At 38.6% G+C, this 18,410-nt stretch overlaps 3 protein-coding genes across 3 annotated transcripts; 2 read left to right on the forward strand and 1 right to left on the reverse strand.

The window, feature by feature from the left end:
• Positions 1-6,669: 6,669 nt before the first annotated feature.
• GCK72_019819 (uncharacterized protein) lies at positions 6,670-9,429 on the forward strand (the record flags this gene model as incomplete). The annotated part of the gene is made up of 14 exons (XM_053733244.1): positions 6,670-6,754; positions 6,803-6,930; positions 6,978-7,144; positions 7,188-7,312; positions 7,604-7,719; positions 7,764-7,853; positions 7,905-8,021; positions 8,078-8,179; positions 8,302-8,493; positions 8,541-8,671; positions 8,716-8,836; positions 8,885-8,969; positions 9,016-9,262; positions 9,309-9,429. 14 exons carry the CDS (start codon positions 6,670-6,672, stop codon positions 9,427-9,429), a joined length of 1,827 nt encoding a protein of 608 aa, XP_053582157.1.
• A 5,896-nt stretch (positions 9,430-15,325) lies between these two features.
• On the forward strand, positions 15,326-16,225 carry GCK72_019820 (uncharacterized protein; the record flags this gene model as incomplete). The annotated part of the gene is made up of 2 exons (XM_053733245.1): positions 15,326-15,533; positions 15,999-16,225. 2 exons carry the CDS (start codon positions 15,326-15,328, stop codon positions 16,223-16,225), a joined length of 435 nt encoding a protein of 144 aa, XP_053582158.1.
• Positions 15,961-17,074, reverse strand: GCK72_019821 (uncharacterized protein; the record flags this gene model as incomplete). The annotated part of the gene is made up of 4 exons (XM_003115953.2): positions 15,961-16,221; positions 16,278-16,616; positions 16,836-16,964; positions 17,015-17,074. 4 exons carry the CDS (start codon positions 17,072-17,074, stop codon positions 15,961-15,963), a joined length of 789 nt encoding a protein of 262 aa, XP_003116001.1.
• Positions 17,075-18,410: the final 1,336 nt, after the last annotated feature.

Here is an 18,410-nt window from a genome sequence, read left to right on the forward strand (position 1 = left end):
TTTTGTTTCTTCTTCACATTTTTTCTAGTGTTCTTCGTATCTTTATATATGCTCTCAATTTTAAAGTACCTTGTTATTTCTATTACGCAAAAATATTAATTTTTCCACTCGTTTTTGAGCAATTCACATTTATTCGCGCATTTTTCTTTTCCAGTTTTGAATTTTGTGGTCGTGTGTTTTCCTCTTGTTGTTCCTTGTTTTCTACCTTCATTCCTAGCCATGTTCTTTTTCTACGTAATTCTTGTTTCCCTTTATTGTCCTTACCCGGATATTCGTTACATTGTTGACCCGTGTTCGTACCATTTTCAACCCGATGAAAATCGTTCTAGAGTTTCAGACGTTCTAAAACTTGAAATCATCGATCGTTTTCAGTTTCTTATACTAGCCACATCGAATGGTTATCTTATTTGTTATATACCGTTCTTTTTTTTCCAGATCTTACAGATTAGTTTTTCAGATGAGTGGCTATATTATCGGTCAGCTCGTCGACAAGATGTCGAATCCTGACAAGGATTTCCGTTTCATGGCGTGTAACGACTTGATGAAAGATTTATCTTTAAATACTATCACACTTGAAGATGATTCCACTGCTAAGGTAAAAGAACTACACAAAAACGGCTTCCAAAGCAAACCTTAAGTTCATAGTCGTCATTCCAACCCTTAGTTTTCAGGTGATGCGTGCTTTGATTCGTTTGCTCAGCGATCCTAGCGGAGAAGTCCAGAATCTAGCAATCAAGTGCATTGGAATGTTGGCTCAACCCTCGAAAATCAAGTCTCATCATTTGGAGTATCTGGTTGAGGAGTTGACTCCACACGTCTTCTCAAAAATCGAGCAAGCGCGTGACATCCATGCGCTGACTTTGAAAGCAATGATACTCAATTTGGCTCCAACTGCCACTAACAATGCTACATCAACAGTTATCAAGAGAATGCTTCCGAAATTCATTGATTCGTTGCCCTCGTGTGCTCCGGATGATGCTGCTCGTATTGATGTGCTTGATTTGATCGGAGAAGTTTTGTTGAGATTTGGAGATGCTGTAAGTTACTTGTCAGTTCAGATAATTACTCATTTTTCTCTAATTCCAGGTGCCTGAAATGCATAAATCGTGTCTGAAAGTGATGGTGGACCACTTGTACTCATCTCGTTCAGCTATCCGCAAGAAGGCAATCATTGGAATTGGTCATCTCGCTTCCGTAATCAATGCTCAGCTTTATGATGAGCTTGTCACCGAACTTCTTACTGAACTCGCAAAGGCATCTACATCACAAACTTCTCAGACTCGCACTCTTGTCGTTGCTTTGAGTACTATTGCCCGTGCAAGTGGCTCCAAATTCTCAAAGCATACACCGCAAGTGTTGCCACATCTCATCAGATTCCTCAGTGCTAATGACGAATCGGAATCAGAGAACGATGATCTGAGAGAAGCTTCACTTCAAGGCTTAGAAGTTTTCTTGTACAGAAGTCCACAAGAAGTTGCTGCTTTCGAGAAAGACGTCATTGAACAACTGACAAGAGCATTGTCTTACGATCCAAATTATGAGTATGGAGATGAAGATGAAGACGAGCAGATGGAAGACGACGAAGACGATGAAGATGAGGACTATAGCGATGATGAAGATGTTACTTGGAAAGTTCGCCGTGCTGCTGCCAAAGCTTTCGAAGCAATGGTCTCATCTCATCGTGAATCTATTCTGTTTCTCTCTCAAACTATTGGACCAATCATCATTGGAAGATTCAAGGAGCGCGAGGAGACTGTCAGAACTGAAATCCTCTCTATCTACATTGCACTTCTCAATCAAATTGCCATTTTGATTCCAGACCTGCAGAAAGGAATCGTCAGCACTGATGAGAATTCTATTGTCACTGATGATATCGTTGTGATTGGAGACACTAAGTTTTCTACCAACTATCTTTCGAAGAGTCAATTGTCTTTAATCCAATCATTGGCCGAGCAAAAGGATTTGCTTCTTCGTTCTATTACAAAATCGATGAAGAAATATCCAAAGACGGGACCAAAATGTATTGAGTTATTGTCTGCACTCATCCGTGCTTATCCACCTGTTTTGGAGAATTCTCTCGATGAAATCATCCCAGGAGTCGCCGGTATTCTCACCGATAAGAACGCAACTGCTCAAGGAAAAATGATTGTTCTTGGCTTCATCTCGAAAGCATTGTCACTCAATGAACCTGCTAAATTCCAGAGGCTCTTGAATCCTATTACCACCGTGATGACTCGTTCGATCTCTGATAACTTCTACAAAGTGTCAGCTGAAGGGTTAGCTGTATCTTGCAAGTACATTGAAGTGCTCAAAGAGCTGACTTCAGCTGGAGGAAATGAAGAAGCTAAAAAATTGTTGGATGTCATTGAGAAGAAGTTCTTGGCGAATGATACTGATCAAGAAGTTAGGGAGAAGGCAATCAGTTCTGTCAGTATGTTGTTGTCATCTTTCAAGGACCAATTGAAGAATGAAACACCTGCAATTCTTGATAAGATGACTGAAAGAATTGGTCGTGAAATGACATGCCTTGGAGCCCTTCGTGCTTCTTCTCAAATGGTCGTAGCGGGAGTCGTTTTCAGTAAGGAACAAACGAAAACCATTCTCGAGAAAGTTGTTGAATACATCAAGAAAACATCCAGATCGTTGAGAGTGAGTTATTTACTTAATTTGAACATTTTATTTATTAACTTCTTTCCAGATGACTTGCTTGAACTTTGTCGAAAAACTTATGAAGCATACACCGCCGTCGGCAATTCCAGAGGAAGAGTTGACCCAAGTGCTTGGAGAACTGCCTGGATTGATTAATGACAGTGACTTGCAAATCACTAACCAGTCGTTCAGCTGCCTTACTTGTGAGTTCAGAGTCTCTTGTAATATTATTATAATTCAAGTTTTCCAGATGCCTTCTTGAACTTCCCAACCTGTGTGTCTGTTCACATGAAGCCGATTCTCGAAGCTATCATCAAACTTTTGCAATCATGTCTCATTCAAGGAGCGGCTCTTCAATCTCTTCTCCATCTCTTCACCGCAATCGTCAAGACTGATTTCCCACAAAAACCAACATTTGAGTCACTTCTTGACTCTGTAACGTCACCAGTATACGACAATGTTCCACTTTCGAGACAGGCTCAATTGGCAATTGCCTCATGTGCTGCTGTTATTACTGAAAGTACACAAAACATTGAGAAGAGTCGTTCACTCGCGAAGAAAATTGCTCAACAGCTTCATGTATCGCAAGTTTCTGATTCAATTCGTCTTTTCGCAATGATCACTCTTGGAGAACTCGGCCGTCGTGTCCCTGAAACATATGGAGATGATTTCGCAGTGAAACCAGAAGAACTTGCAATCAAAGCATTCAATCATCTCAATGAAGATCTCAAAGCTGCTGCTGCGCAGACACTTGGAGCATTGGCTGTTGGAAACCTCAATGTGTATCTTCCTTTCATTTTGAGTCAGATTCGAACAGAACCAAAGAAACAATACCTTCTATTGCATGCATTGAAGGAGGTCATTGTTTGGGAATCTACTGTGGAGGAGTCTTCTAAATCTACTGCACTTTTCCGATCAGCCATCGGAGACATTTGGGGAATGCTGTTGTCAAACGCTGCCGGAACCGAAGATGGAACAAGAAGCGTTGTATCTGAATGTCTTGGACGCCTCTGCTCTTTCGATCCTGACGTTCTTCTTCCAAAACTCAAAGAACACATGAAATCAGAAGATCCAGCTATCCGATCAGCCGTTGTTTCCTCTATCAAGTTCATGATTAATGATGAGAAGAGAACTGTTGACATCTCTCTGCAGAAGCATATTGGAGAGTTCCTTATCGCTATCCGTGATGAGGATCTCAAAGTTCGCCGTGTGGCGCTTGTCGTTCTCAACTCTGCTGCGCACAACAAGCCTGCTCTCATCCGAGATCTTCTTCCAGACTTCCTTCCCTCGATTTATGAAGAGACCCGCCTCCGGAAGGAACTTATCAAGGAAGTCGAAATGGGACCATTCAAACATCTTGTTGATGAGGGTCTCGATTTGAGAAAATGTGCCTTCGAATGGTAAGTTTTCCCTGTCATCAACTTTGAAAATAACTATAATTCTGATTTTCAGCATGTTCACACTTCTGGAGAGCTGTGTCGACAAGATCGACATCACTAAATTCCTAACAGTCATGGAATGTGGACTCTCTGATCAAAACCATGACATCAAACTTCTCAACTACCTCACTCTTCAAAGAGTTGCCAATCTTGCTCCAGGACAAGTACTTCAACGAATCGATCGTATCTGTGAGCCACTGAAGACTCAGTTGAACGTACGTCCTCGTGGAAACGCCGTTAAACAGGAGATTGAAAAATTGGAGGAGTTGAAGAAGGCAGTAATTCGGGTTGCCTACATGTTGAAGACGAGATTGCCAGATGTTGAGAGAAATCCACAGTATTTGGATCTCTATAACACCATTAAACACAATAAGGAGTTGGAGGTATGATTGATCATTATATGAAGCTTTATAATTATTTTATAAAAATTCAGACATTGGCCGAGGATGTGCTGAAAGAGTCTCAGCGAGCGGTTGTGTACGATACCCCGATGGACACCGCATAATGAGCATATTGCCCGGAATTCTTTAAAGCCTGAACCCCTTTTTTTGTAATCATAGTAACAATATCTTTCTTTTCCCATTTTCTTTTATTTAAAACCCTTTCTCTCTCACAATCGCAAGTCGACCTATGAATCTTTGTAAATTTTAAATTACTCCCGAAATTGTCTATACTTTATTTATTTTCGCTCCCAGCCTACAGAAAACAAACCGATACCATCACATATTTCGCTCATTTGGTGTTTTTCCGATGATTCATAAATCAATTTCTTGGTTAATCCATTGTTGTTTTTCTTTCACTATTGAAAATCGGCTATTTGTTTCTATAAGTGGGCACCCAATTAGAACAAACCCAGTCAATAGTTGTAGTCTAACATCAGGGCCGCCCCTTGTTTAGGTCATACTCTTCCAGCACCTTATCACGTTTTTTGTGCACATTGACCGTTACCCGGTATTAGTACACTGTTTACACTTTCTCTTTCACTCGGAACTTTAGTCTTTTAATTCTTCCTGATTGAGTTTCAGCTGTTTTCAAATCGAAATTTCGAGATCTAGGACTTGCTATTTCTAGGACTTGCTGTTTCTCTTAATGTTCTAGGTACATCTGACCACTTCCTAACTAACATCAAAAGATATCAAGAATAACTGATAATATGAGAAAAACGTGATAGATAATCGAGAGATAACAGAAAAAAGGCCACAATCTAGTCGATGGAATACATTGTGATGAGATAGTATAAGGAATCGAAGAGACGCAGAGAAACAGAATTGGCACGCCTTCTGACAGAAAAAAGAGAGAAATGAGAGAGAGATTGGGGCCAATTTTTGGCCGATTTTCGATATGTTTCACTTTTTTGTTTTGTTTACGACTGTTTCAGTTTTACTAGTTTTGTAGGGGGAATCGTATTGTTAGTTTCAGTTTTAGGCTCTGAAATTCAGAGAGAGTACGGTATGTTTTGGATGAAGAGGTAGTGTATTCGAGAGAGGGTCAGATCTCGTTCTCATAGATTTGGTAAAGTTTGAAAAATGCTACGTTTTCCCGGTATATGATTTCTAGTTGAATGCAAGTTGCGCATACACCGTAAAACTTGTAATAGAGCGGTACCTGTTCACAGCCGTATATCTCTGTTCCCAAAGGAAATATCTAAAAGGTGCTAACTAACAAAATATAGTTTAGAATTCATAGAATATTCCTTCAGTTGAAAACATTTTAATATCTTTAAAGACCGCCGAGATAGGAGGCTCCTCTTGCTACCTCTATTACAGGTTTTACGGTAGGTTTTTTTTTTGAAAACCGGTGTGACCAATTCTCTAACAAGGGAAGTATATGACAGACCGAGTTGAACTTTTTCTATAAATTTGACCGTAGGTAATTTGGACCTTGAGGATTCAAAAACTGCAATAAAAATCTGCTAAATGCTCACGTGAACCGAGTTATGAATCGTCAAATGTTTCAGTAGAATATTTGGTGAATTGAAAATTCACGTGAAAAGCTAAACCATGTGAAAGAATAGGAAAGTGTGACGGGCCATAACTCGGTTCACATGAGCATTTAGCAGATTTTTATTGCAGATTTCGAATCCTCAAGGTCCAAATTACCTACGGTCAAATTTATAGAAAAAGTTCAACTCGGTCCGTCATATACTTCCCTTGTAAGAACTGTCTGTAATGGTAAGAATCAGAATTAATGACAATGAATCACTATTTCGAAGCTATCTATCTAGATCTGGAAGTCCGGTTTCCGGTTTGTGCCAAGTTTAACACTGGCTTAGTCTTTTCAAAAGCTTTGTTCCGTTAGTAAATAGTTTTCTGTGTTCCTTCAACTTGAACATCCTCTAGATTACCTTGAAAGATTGGAGCAGAATATCTGTTTTTGCAATCGCTCCACTTGTAAATCAAAATTTGAAATCCAAAACTTGAACGTATAAACAACAAGTTTTCCACCTATTTTTTGTTATCAGTCCTGTCACTCTTTTTGTTTTCGACTCTACATTTTCCATCTTTTTCGGTCTGTCTCTCTTTTTTTGTCTTCTTTTCCAACCGTTCTAATTGCACTTTTCTAGAAACTCCTCGTCTCAAACATGTCCACTTTCTCACGCCAAGATCAACTTCCGAATCTTCCCGTTCCAAATCTCGTGGAGACATTGGAGAAGTATATTGACTCAGGTACTGTAACTGACCGTTTTCAATGTATCTATATTCATAAATTTCCAGCATCCGCTCTTCTCACTACCGACGAAAAGAAACGTGTTGAAAAGGAAGCTCATGAGTTCCAACACTCCGAACTTGGCGCTCAATTGCAACAAGCTCTCGAGAATCGATCAAAGAATCATAAGAATTGGGTGAGTTGGCATGTCTAGGAACATCTTTGGAAATCGAATACTTTCAGCTCGAAGACTGGTGGTACAATGTCTACACCGAAATCCGTGATCCTCTGGCTCCATACGTGTCATTCGGAGCATTGAATACGGTATATAACTGTGTTGATGGAGGACAAATTAGTCGAGCAGCTGATGTTCTTCATCATTGGCTCAATGTTTGGGATAAGATTAGACAGTTAGTTTTCCGAATAATTCTAGAAATCTTGAGAATATTTCAGTGGAAAATGGCCAGTAACATCTTCCCGTGGTGTCACTTGGGACATGGATCAATTCCATCATTTGTTCTCTTCGAATCGTACACCTCAGAAGCCAAGAGACACTATGGATCGATATTTTAAGACTAGTGAGTAAGGGGATATTGTAATCCAGAAGGATACTGTCTCTTTTTGAATCATAACGTGTACTAGAATTCCATCAAATTTTTACGGGTTCTAAAAGTGATATTGCCGGCTGGAGAGGTGTGAAAATACGACTGTGCTATAAAAATGATAAGGTAAAGACACACGTGTAGTTGTTGAGACACAAACTAACAAATTTTATTGATGTACTTTCATGGGGAGACTTTGGACGTTGACCCGAAACAACAGGTGAAGTTGCATTTGGACGTTATGTCACACAGACAGATTCTTTTCAGAAGAAGAAGGAGACACACCAAACCATGTGATTATTTGCTGTAACGGATGCTTCTGGAAACTAAATATTCTGAATGAGGACGATGATTCCATCAAGACTCCAGATGAACTTTATAATGTAAGCCCCGCCTCTTCGACCTCTTATCCGAAGAAGACTTTCAGATGTTGAAATTCGTAAAAGACAACTCATCCGATGAGTCATCTGGATGTGTTAGCAAACTGACATCAACTCATCGAGATGTTTGGACAGCGGTATACCATATCGTCTCCGGGACCTACAGTAATCCCTCGTTTTTTTTCCAGAACCGTGACGAGTTGCTTCGCGTGAGTGGATCCAACATGAAACACCTGAAAGACGTTGAAACAAGCATCTTGTTCATGTCATTGGTACCAAAGAATGCGGGAAATGATCATCAGAAGGTAAAGAAAGAAACTGGAAAACAGGAAGAAATATATATATATTTTTTTGTTTCCAGCTTATCACGAATGCACTTCAAGACGAAAGTTGGTTTGTCTGGCAAGATAAGTCAGTCAGTATTACGGTATATGAGGATGCGCAGGTTATGGTACAAGGAGATGTAAGTTTATCTTGAACTGTTCATAGGATAAGAAATTGACTTCCGAAACGGTTACACCAGGGAAACTCGTTTCCATTCATGATTCTCTATACCCCTCACCTTTGAAAGTGTTCACATTCCAGCATTCGAACATCGATGCAATTGTCCTTTTGCAAGTCGGAGATTACGCAGCTTCTCGTGTTAGAAAACAACTGTGGCACCCAGCGAAAACAGGATCAGATGCTCACTTTGAATTCCCTGAGAGACTAGTTTTCGAGTTGAATGAAGCGTTGAGACATGCCATCTCACAGGCAGATGTCGACTTTTATAAGAGTGTAAGTTCTCGAAAGACACTTATTTTCCACAACTTCTTCGTTTACAGAAGCAACTCTACCGTGCCCGCCCTGTTCACTTCTATGGATACGGAAACGACTTGTGCCGGACTGCAAAGGTCTACTCGGATACTGTAGTACAGTTGGCATTACAATTGGCATTTTTGAAAACTCATGGATGGTGAGCTCTCCTAACAGTTTCCGCTGAGATTTTGTATTTTTCAGCTTCGCTCCAATCTATGAAACCGCCTCAACAAGAAAATATTTCCATGGGCGGACTGAAACAGTACGTGGATGCACTCAACAGTTTGTTCGATTTGCCAAAGCCTTTACAGAAGAAAAGAAGGTCTGTCTGTCTGGGTGTCCGGATGTCTTTACTCTCAAGCATTTTCAGACCGAAAAAGAAGATCTCAAGAAGCTATTCGACTCTGCCATCAACGCCCATAACCAACTGATGGCCGATTGCATGGATGGAAGAGGTTTCTTATTCTAATGACCTATAAATCTGAAATTCTATTATTTCAGGTTTCGATCGGCACCTTCTCGGACTCAAACAAACATTGACAATTATGAACAAAGGATGTGGTCCAAAACGAGCGATTCCTGCTTTCTTGACAGACGAAACGTGGAAAAGAACCGGCGGAGACGGAAACTTTTTGCTGTCGACAAGCTTTATTGGGTACATGGAAAATGAACAACCGGGAGCAATGGGATACGTGGCAGCGATGAGACCCGATGGTTATGGATGTTTTTATAGGATTGGAAAGAATAGGTAGGTACAACCTCGATTTCTTAAATAAATAAAATACAAATTCCAGAATCTCTCTGTCCGTATCGGATTGGGCCTCGTCACGATCCAACATCGACGCATTCACAGGCAACATTCTCTGGGCTCTCGATGCTCTTTCTCCATTCCTGACACCTGCTCAGAAGCTATAATTTGCTGTGATTATTCCCATTGCTTTTCTATTTTTGTATAATCTTGATAAAACTTTGAAACTCGGAACAACACACCATCGCATTTATTGATTGCTTGTTTTTCAAAGAATTCGGGACGACACAAGAAGCGAAAAAGAAGAAGATATTAGAAGTTAGTAAATGATGTATTGATCGAATTCATTTGGAGCAATAGCAGCGACACGGGCACCGTCTGGATAGAAGAATCTCTTTGTTGGTGGCTTCCAGTTGGGACGGAGGAACCATGCGGCGCCTGAAATGAATACGAGTTTCATTAAGTTGTGATTTTGTCAATTTGAGAAACTAGGATCCTAAAGGCATGCTGAAATAGCATGGTTTACCAGTGGAATTCACGGAATTGTTGTTGTCTTCAAATCAAATTGAAGCTGATAGGATTAGCTTAAATTACCGGAAACGTCTTCTAATGGAGATTCTTATTTGTTTATCAACTAGAAATCAGTGATCTTCGATGTGAAATTATAGCCTTACCAAACTTCAGAAAACAATAAACTACAGTACCTCGTTTATCCAAAGTGAATTGAACGGTGACGTGAACCAAAGCCAAGACGACCAGAAGGAGCAATAGTATACGGAGCATCTCTGAGAATTTGAAATGAATGAGTTGATACTTGAAACGTAATAAAAGGAGATTTGAAACAGAGAGAGAGTTCACAAAAAGAGCAAAACTTAAAACCCTGAGGCGACAAAGTGGGCTCAAGAGGGCTCAAGTGTGAAAAATATATAGAAGAGGGAGGGGACAGAAAAGTGGGCGGGGCTTCAGATGAGTGATGACGTCACGTCATCAGAAGAAGCAACTGGAAGATTAGAAAACGTCACACTTGATTTATAGTAGTTTCGGATTTTTTGAAAGGATAAGAGAGTTTTTGAGTTGAAACGGTAAGGATTAAAGGGTGGAGAAGAGAGCTGAAGAGGTTGTTTGCAGAGTTTTCGAGAAATTTTAAAGTTGAGTTTCGGATAACGCCAGATGATATGAAACAGGAAGATAGATAGGTGATTTAGAAAATTTGAATCTCCCGGTTTAGAACGGAAGCTTCAGAATACCGAATCGAGATGTAGTTCATCACGAACTGTAATAACGTTCAAATCTAAATCTTACTTCCCTGAACAAGATTTTCGGTCGATTTTTCGGGACTTTATATTTTTCACAAAAAAATAGTTTATGAAAGGAAACAATTTTCAATAGCAAAAATATAAGTACAGTACTGTTTAACTCAAATAACGCAGATTGAATCAACACAGTCTCTTCATTCATCTGCTCAACTCCGGCGTAAGGTTTCTTCCCGAAATGCAACTCAAAATTCCATAAATTTCATTTCCTGAATCCTTACATTCCTCCGACACAACGAGGTGACTCCAACAGGACCCTATTTCCCATTTTGAAAATTTTAATTACGGATTTGTTGTGAATTTAGAACAAGAAATACGCACAATTCAAAGGAAACCCTAAATAAAAGAAAGTGAATGAAATATCACGATTGCCTAGAATTCCGATTGAACGTCATCTGAAATTTGGACTTTTTTTTCTCCGGACTTCTGAGTAAAAGAGGGTTTTCATCAAAAGGCCACAACCCCAGAAGAAGATTTTCAAACTGAAAATTAAGTCAAGTGATCCTGATTCTGCAAAAAAATCTTCCTTTTATTCTCGAAAATTCCTCAAAATTAGTTTCCGCCTGATCTGATTAAAATAAAAAGAATGAAGATCATGAGGCATTCATTAATAATTCATTCGATTTGTCTTCCAATATTTGGGGAAATAAATTTTAATTTTCGAAATTGTCACGGAACAGAAATTGGTGATGATGATTTTGACACGGAAGACGACATATAATTTTGAAAATTTTTTTGAATTGAGAGATGAGCAACCTAGAAACAAATTGAGAGAAATGGTTAAAGTTATTGAAAAAAAAGGTTCAACAATATTTCGTAAATTATTTCTGACGCAGGATCACTAAAAGGTAGGCCACGGGTAATAAGAAATGGCAATTAAACTAGAATACACAAAGTCAGATTGGAAAATAAAAAGATACTGTAACACAACACAATACTCCAAGAGTTATAACCCTCCTATTCCAGTCTTCGAAATCAAAACTAAGCTCTTATTATAAAATTCTTTGCCCTGGAAGAGCCAAAGATCCAAAATGAGTCTGCAAACGTAAAGGACATGTATTCATTTGACAACCTGCATCCAATATTTGACATTTCTCGGCGCTCTTCCTCCATTCAGAAATTCATAGAAATTTAGAGTTCCACCCACCCGGAAGAGAACATCTGACCTACCAAAAAAAGAAAAGAAACAGCCGGAAAAGTAGGAGGGAAAGCACCGGAAGCCATTTGTCAGATCGAAATAGATCAAAGCGACGGGGATTCAGAAATTGAGTCAGAAGAAGAAGACGTGGGAGTCAGGGTGAAATGAGAATCGAGAGAATGAAACTAAATAGAAAAGGAAACACGTAGGTTCCGGTGATGAAACTTGCTGCAGAATATCTCGTGGGTAGCAGAAAAAAAAACTAAATAGGAAATCAGGATGGGAGAAAGCTGCTGAAATTGCAGTATATGGATGAGATGGGGAGCAGTTATGAGTTGTTTTTGACTATATTTTTACGAAAGAATGATTGGCTGCCTTATTATGTGTTCGGTCTTCTCTCGAAGTCATTATGGAGCATTCAGACACAAAATAATTATAGCGCTTTTTTTAAAAATATCCAGGAAGACACTTGTGTTTTTTGAGGTGTTAGAAACTGTTTGAAATTCATCGGAAACTATAACTTTCGCTCATTTTTTATTGATTGAACTGGATCTACCAGGAACTAATTCTAGAATCAGATTTTTGATAATAAAAAAAACAATGAGATTTTCAAAAATTGAAATTTCCACTTCCTACATGTTATGTTTCTTGTTTCCCTACTGCCTGATCTCTGTCTCCCCTCACAAGAAAACATCATGAGATTCCAGAACTTTTGAATAGAAACCAAGGAGATTAAGGACAGAAGTAGTTCAATATCTGGCAAAAAATTTATTTCAAATATTCTAAAAGTTGAACAAAGGAGGAACTGAAATACCTCCGGAAGAGATCACTGTCATAGAGAGGCTTTGAAAAATAATGATGGGATTGAATCTTATTTATTTCTGACTTTTCACAGATAAAGTTCTAGTGAGAAATTTGAAAATAATTGTTTTCGGAAACTCTGGTTTTCTCTTGAACTTCATCTGGATTTGTGATTTTGAAATTCAAGAGGGTGAGAATTTTTTCAGACGGTAACAGAAAAATCTGAAACCAATAACTTGGTTGCCTACTTAGTTGATTATCTAAGTTTTTCCAAAAATCATAAAAATTATACCACTGAATTACACTTTACCAAAAATAGAACACATATTCCCGTTACAGATCATTTGCCGAAAGAAAACAGAAATAATGACCTTGAGTTCTAAGCTGAATTCTCAGGAAACAAAGAAAGAGAAAGAAAGAACATAAAGAAATGTCAGAAATCCGAGATTTTTGATTCTTGTTGTACTCTGGACGTCATCTGAAATTCAGATTTTAATCCTGAAGTTTGAATTCAGGAATCTGAATTTTGGATTTTAATTTTATTCAGATTCTGAATTCTGAATCTGACATTCTGAATAGAAAAAGAGGATCAAATGTTCAAAACACAACTTATCTCACAATTTCAAAAAAGTTGATTTTTGGAAAACAATAGAAATATGTACTGGAGTCAGTTCGTACCACTGAGTTTCTTGTTATGAAAAACAACGAAAAACGTGGGAAAATCCAGAAAAAAGTGAATGAAATGACGTGTATTCTTTCTGGGTTACACATAGTTAACCCCAAGAATTCATCAATATGCTAATTTACTTGATTAGTTTTTTTCCTTCTCGGTCCGAAACAGAGAGAATGAAATTCTTGATCAAGATTGGGAAGGAAGAAGATAAATGAAATTGGATCTTCCCTATTTTTGGAGAAAAGAAAAAAACACTCAAGAAAGTTGTATAAATAAAGAAATCCTTCTGATTTAGGAGAAGACGAAATAAGAAAATTGAATTGCCTCTAATTTCAGTTTAGATTTCGAAAAAAAATAGAATTTGGAAATGAATTAATTCCTAATTGAAGAGGAACGTGGAAATTTGAGATTTTGATAAATGAAATCTTTTTGAAGGAGAGAAAACGAAATAAAGTTAAAACAAAATGTGAATTGGACTACATAGCTAACTTGGTAGTTCAAATCAAAAAATAAATTAAAATTAAATTAAATTAAATTAAATCAACGATATCAGAAGACAAAAGAAGGAAATCAAACCCCGAATTCTTGCTCTTTTTTACTGGCAATGTGCCAACTTTTTATAAGCAGTCTAGACACCCCAAAAAGAGCAACTTCCTGAAACTTTGCTGAAACAACTTTCCAATTTGAAAAGTTTGTCATTATTGTCATTTTGTATTCGTACAACAAGCCCCTCCTCCTCTCCTTTTTTGTCTTGATTCAATTGTGTAATGTCCCTTTTTTAGTGGTCCTCTCTCCCTGAAGTGTGCTCATGAATACCAATTTAAGAGGAGGGAAGAAAAAAGAAAATGACAGAAATTTGATGGAATGGAAATTGTAGTCGTGGCGTCAGATGACATTTCTGGAAAAAGGAGAAGAAGACGTTGATGGATTCTAAAATGTTTCTTTATTGGAGACAAAAATGGCACTTTAATTCATCAAACATTGGAAATAAGAGCTTTGGAAGCAATAAAAAACAAAATGGTAAAATTGAAGAAATTGATTAGTGTCCAGAAATACCCAGATGAAAATGGATTTTGTGATCCGCTCTTCTGGGATATACAAACGTGATAGGCAATAGGGAAAACAAAGCTGTAAATGGACAGAAAACTGATAAAGTTTTATAGGTAACTCATTTCCGAAAAACAAGAATTCATTGGGTAGTCATATGATATAAAAGTATTCTCACTCATCTGCTCATTCTACGATGACTGGCGGAACCCGTGAACTGTCGGCTGCTTGTCTAGCCGTGGGTATATAAATGAGAGCATGTCTTCCAAAAAAAGAAGACAAGAATAGACAACTGCAATGAAGAGAATCATGCTAATCATGAAGAGACTCGTCAGTCTCACCCTCCATGTTGTAATAAACAGATATCCGAGCAGTATTTTGGATTCATTTTCAGTTATTTGATGGAAGGATTTGGAAGATGGAAACGATGAATGAAACGATGAATCAATGTTAGTTTTGGAGGAAGGTTTCAGAGAAGGAAAGACGATATTTCAGAGTAGGTTCACTTCGCAAACTCGGATCATTTATACAATGAAGAAATTCTATTTACAAACAATTGTGATTCGTCAACAAGTGTCCGTAGATGTTTCTTATGAGCTGCCGGTTTGCTGATCTACCTCTTTCAAATGCTACTTTTTTCGAAGGTGTGATTCTTTTCCCAAAGATGCTCATCGAGTTTTTCTTAATTTCTTTTTTTGAACATTAAAATAATTATTCTGAATATGAGTTTTATTTTCAAAGTCAAATATGACAGTTTCAGATTCCCTTTGTCCCTCAACAACAAATTTCAGAGATTCCACGTGCTAGTTTTCAAATCCACGTGTCCCTCCAAGTTTTTGATTTCCGAAAATTCTTTTAGAAAATGCTTCCCAATTGCCCCGGTCATTGTCTTCCCATTCTGGTGCTTCGTGGCTTTTGGCATTGTTGGCAAAAATTCAATCAAAAAATCAAACAATTGATTGTTTTTCTTGGTATGTTTCCTCTTTTTCCGTCTTTTTTCCAGCGATTCAATTATTTTTATGTTCCAGATTCTTCCTTGCTTTTTCCCTATTTTTCCACTTTCCACTAATATTTTCTCTTTCCAGAAAACCATGGCGTTCTTCTCGTTTCGCCAGTTTCTGGGCCTAATCGGAGTGATTCTGACTGCATGGATTCTGAATAAAGGTCAACATATTCTGATGTTCGCTTTGGATGATTTTTCGGAGAATTACACGACATTTCTGGGAGAAAAATGGTGGAGTACAGAACAATTGGGACTGTGTGATGATGAAACATTGGACGTTTTGTGGCAGAGAAATGGTGAGTCAAAAATATAGAGAAGAGAGGGATAGGGAATGTATTGTGGGAATATAATAGGGTGTTTTTTGTCTTATGGAAAAGAAAATATAGTTGATAATTGATTTTAGTGAACGAGCGAGTACAGAAATTCACGGGAAATGAGTGAATCGAAATGAAATGTGTCAGGAATTCCAAAAACTGGAAATAAGACTTCTGAATTCATCAAAATCCTGAAAGTTTGGCTCGTTTTCCACCTAGAATCTGAAAATCTGAACATCCCTGTAGTTGTATTCAAAAAGCTTCTTCATTCCCAAAAACGTTTGGAAAATATGATTCCCTTGTTTCATCATTATTTATTTGACCATCCATCCACCAAGAAATTAAGAAAAGAAAAAAAGCAGAATAATGAATATATATGAAGCAAGAAAAGATAATACTACAATCCACTCTATTCCTCCTCTTCCTCCTCCTCTTCTTCCTCTTCAGCTTCTGGTTCTTCTGCTGGTGGAGCTTCTTCAACTGGAGCTGCTTCGGCTGCAGCTGGGGCGGCTGACTCTTCAGCTGGGGCTGCTTCTTCTTCTTTCTTATTCTCCTTCTTCGACCACTCGGGCTTTCCATCTCCGGTTTGTCCCTTCTTCTTGGCCATAATCTCATCGAGATCTGTCTCCTTTTTGACGACTTTCAGGTTGGAACGGAAGTTTGATTTCTCCTGAAATATTGCTGCTGTGTAAAATGTAACTCTAAGAAGAAGAAGTGAAACTATACCTTTCCTTCTCCAGACGACTTGAACTTGTTGTCGTATTTCGACACCTTCTTCAGTGCTGGCTTCACGAATTTTCCTCTCAAATCATTGACCTGGATGGTCAATTGATTGATTTCTGCCTCAGTTTGAGAAACAGAGAAGTTGATATCGAATTTCTCCTCCTCAAGAGCACAGACTCTTGCGAACATATCCTCATAAATCTGCAAGAGTTTTCCTTGATCGTTGACTGATTCGACGTCTGGAAGTGGGATGATGCGTTGTTGAAGGGTCTTTTGACGTTCTTGCTCCTTCATCATTTGCTGTTGTTTCAAGTCTTCAGCGGCTTTCAACATGAGAAGTTTCTGGAAAATTAGATACGTGGATTTTGAGAGTTCAGGAGTGTGGGAAACAACAATGTTTTTTGTTTCTACAGTATTTAACCTAGATGTTCACGGGATTATATCACTGTAACGTGTTGTCTGATATAGCTTTCTGAACAGTTTTGTAATCTCTCAAGTCTATCATCTCTCAAGTCTATCATTATTCGGATTACGGTACTTGTCATGAGTTACTGTACTCACTCTCAACTTCTTCTTTCTCTCTGGAGTCAAGAAACCCTTCTTCTTCGATCCCTTCTTCGCTGCCTCCTCCATTCTCTTACGGACTTCGGCCTTCTTGAGCTCACGCTCTTGAGCCTTACGGGCGGCATCCTGGAAACCAGAATTGTTATGAAATCATCCTAGAGCAATAAGGAACTTACATCTCCGGCATCATCAGCCTGAGCTCCGCCGTAACGGATGTTCTCGTCTTCGATCAGCATTTTGGTGTTGAGGATGGAGAAATGACCTATAAATTAGAAAGATAGGAAGGGGGCGTGGAAAGAGAAAGTAGGAGAAGAGAAGTGAATAAATCTTGATTAGCTTGAGATGTGAGAGTAGGAGGAGGAGGAACATGTGGAATGTGTTAAAAGAGCAAAAAAACAAAGAAGAAAGAGAGCAAAAGTACGAAAACGGTGTGAAAAGTAGAATGGAGCCTATAGATCACGGTACTTTAAGTGCTCAAGTTGTAGAGAAAGACTTTCGTCGTCTTTTGAAAAAATGAGACACCTTGAGCGCACTAGTAAAGCGTGTAAGACGCAAAAATAGGAAAGGAAGGAGTAGAGACAATGAATTGTCATGCCTCCGACGAATTCTGAGAAATAGAAGACGTCTCAGAGACAAGGTTTGTAGAAGGATGGGATTACTGTAGCCTAGTCATATAACTACAAAAATGTCGATCTAATGACCAGGACTAGATATAAGACTACGGTAGCAGAATAAGAATAGCAAAAAGGATTGTGAGACAAGGCTAACTGATCAGTCAACTATATCCCCCGGGTTGCTCACCGACTGAATGGCAGAATGAGCCGACGGGAAAAGAAGAAGCTCACTTTCATTTTTCTCGAAAGATGATGATGGAACTGAAAACTAAAACCAAAGTTTAACATGTTTTTCTCTGTTTTCCCTCCTCTCCTCTCTCCATTTTTCATAATCTCTATATTTTTGTGCCGTACGAAACAAAACGACAAGGAGGGAAGAAGGAGAAGAAGAACGGAACAGTGTAATAAACGAAAAGAATGCCTTCAGGCGGAGGCGGGCAAGAGCTCATATGAATGTGCACCACGGGAAGGAATCAGAAGAAGAAAGAAGTAGGATAGGAGGGAATAGGCGGTAATTCAAAACCCATCATCACTTTTTGCCGCAAAACTGCACAGAAACGACATGTGTGTTGGGATGGGAGGGGAGCTCTTCGAAACTCTTCTCTCCCCCTATACTCACAGATATTTTTCATATTTTGTTTTGTGGGAATTCGAAACGAAAAGATTCAAAAACCTCCCCGGAAACCTCCATGGGCACCCCTAAAAAAGAACATTTTCTCACTTCCAATCAAACGGAAAAAAGAGAGATATCAGAACAGTTGTTGCTTTATCTTGCACTTCCAGTCGACGAGATCAGAGAGGGAAAGGAAATGATTGATAAGATGAGGGAGAGAAGATTAATGGCGGTCGGGTTTTTTGGGGTTGATGAGTTGGCGACATGAACGAAAGGGTGATGAAATGAATAGGAATCCAGACGAATTGATTCATGAATTGTGTAGGCTAATTAACTGGAGTGTTT

The sequence above is a fragment of the Caenorhabditis remanei genome, chromosome V (genome assembly GCF_010183535.1).
Source record: "Caenorhabditis remanei strain PX506 chromosome V, whole genome shotgun sequence".
In the NCBI taxonomy this organism is placed as follows: domain Eukaryota; kingdom Metazoa; phylum Nematoda; class Chromadorea; order Rhabditida; family Rhabditidae; genus Caenorhabditis; species Caenorhabditis remanei.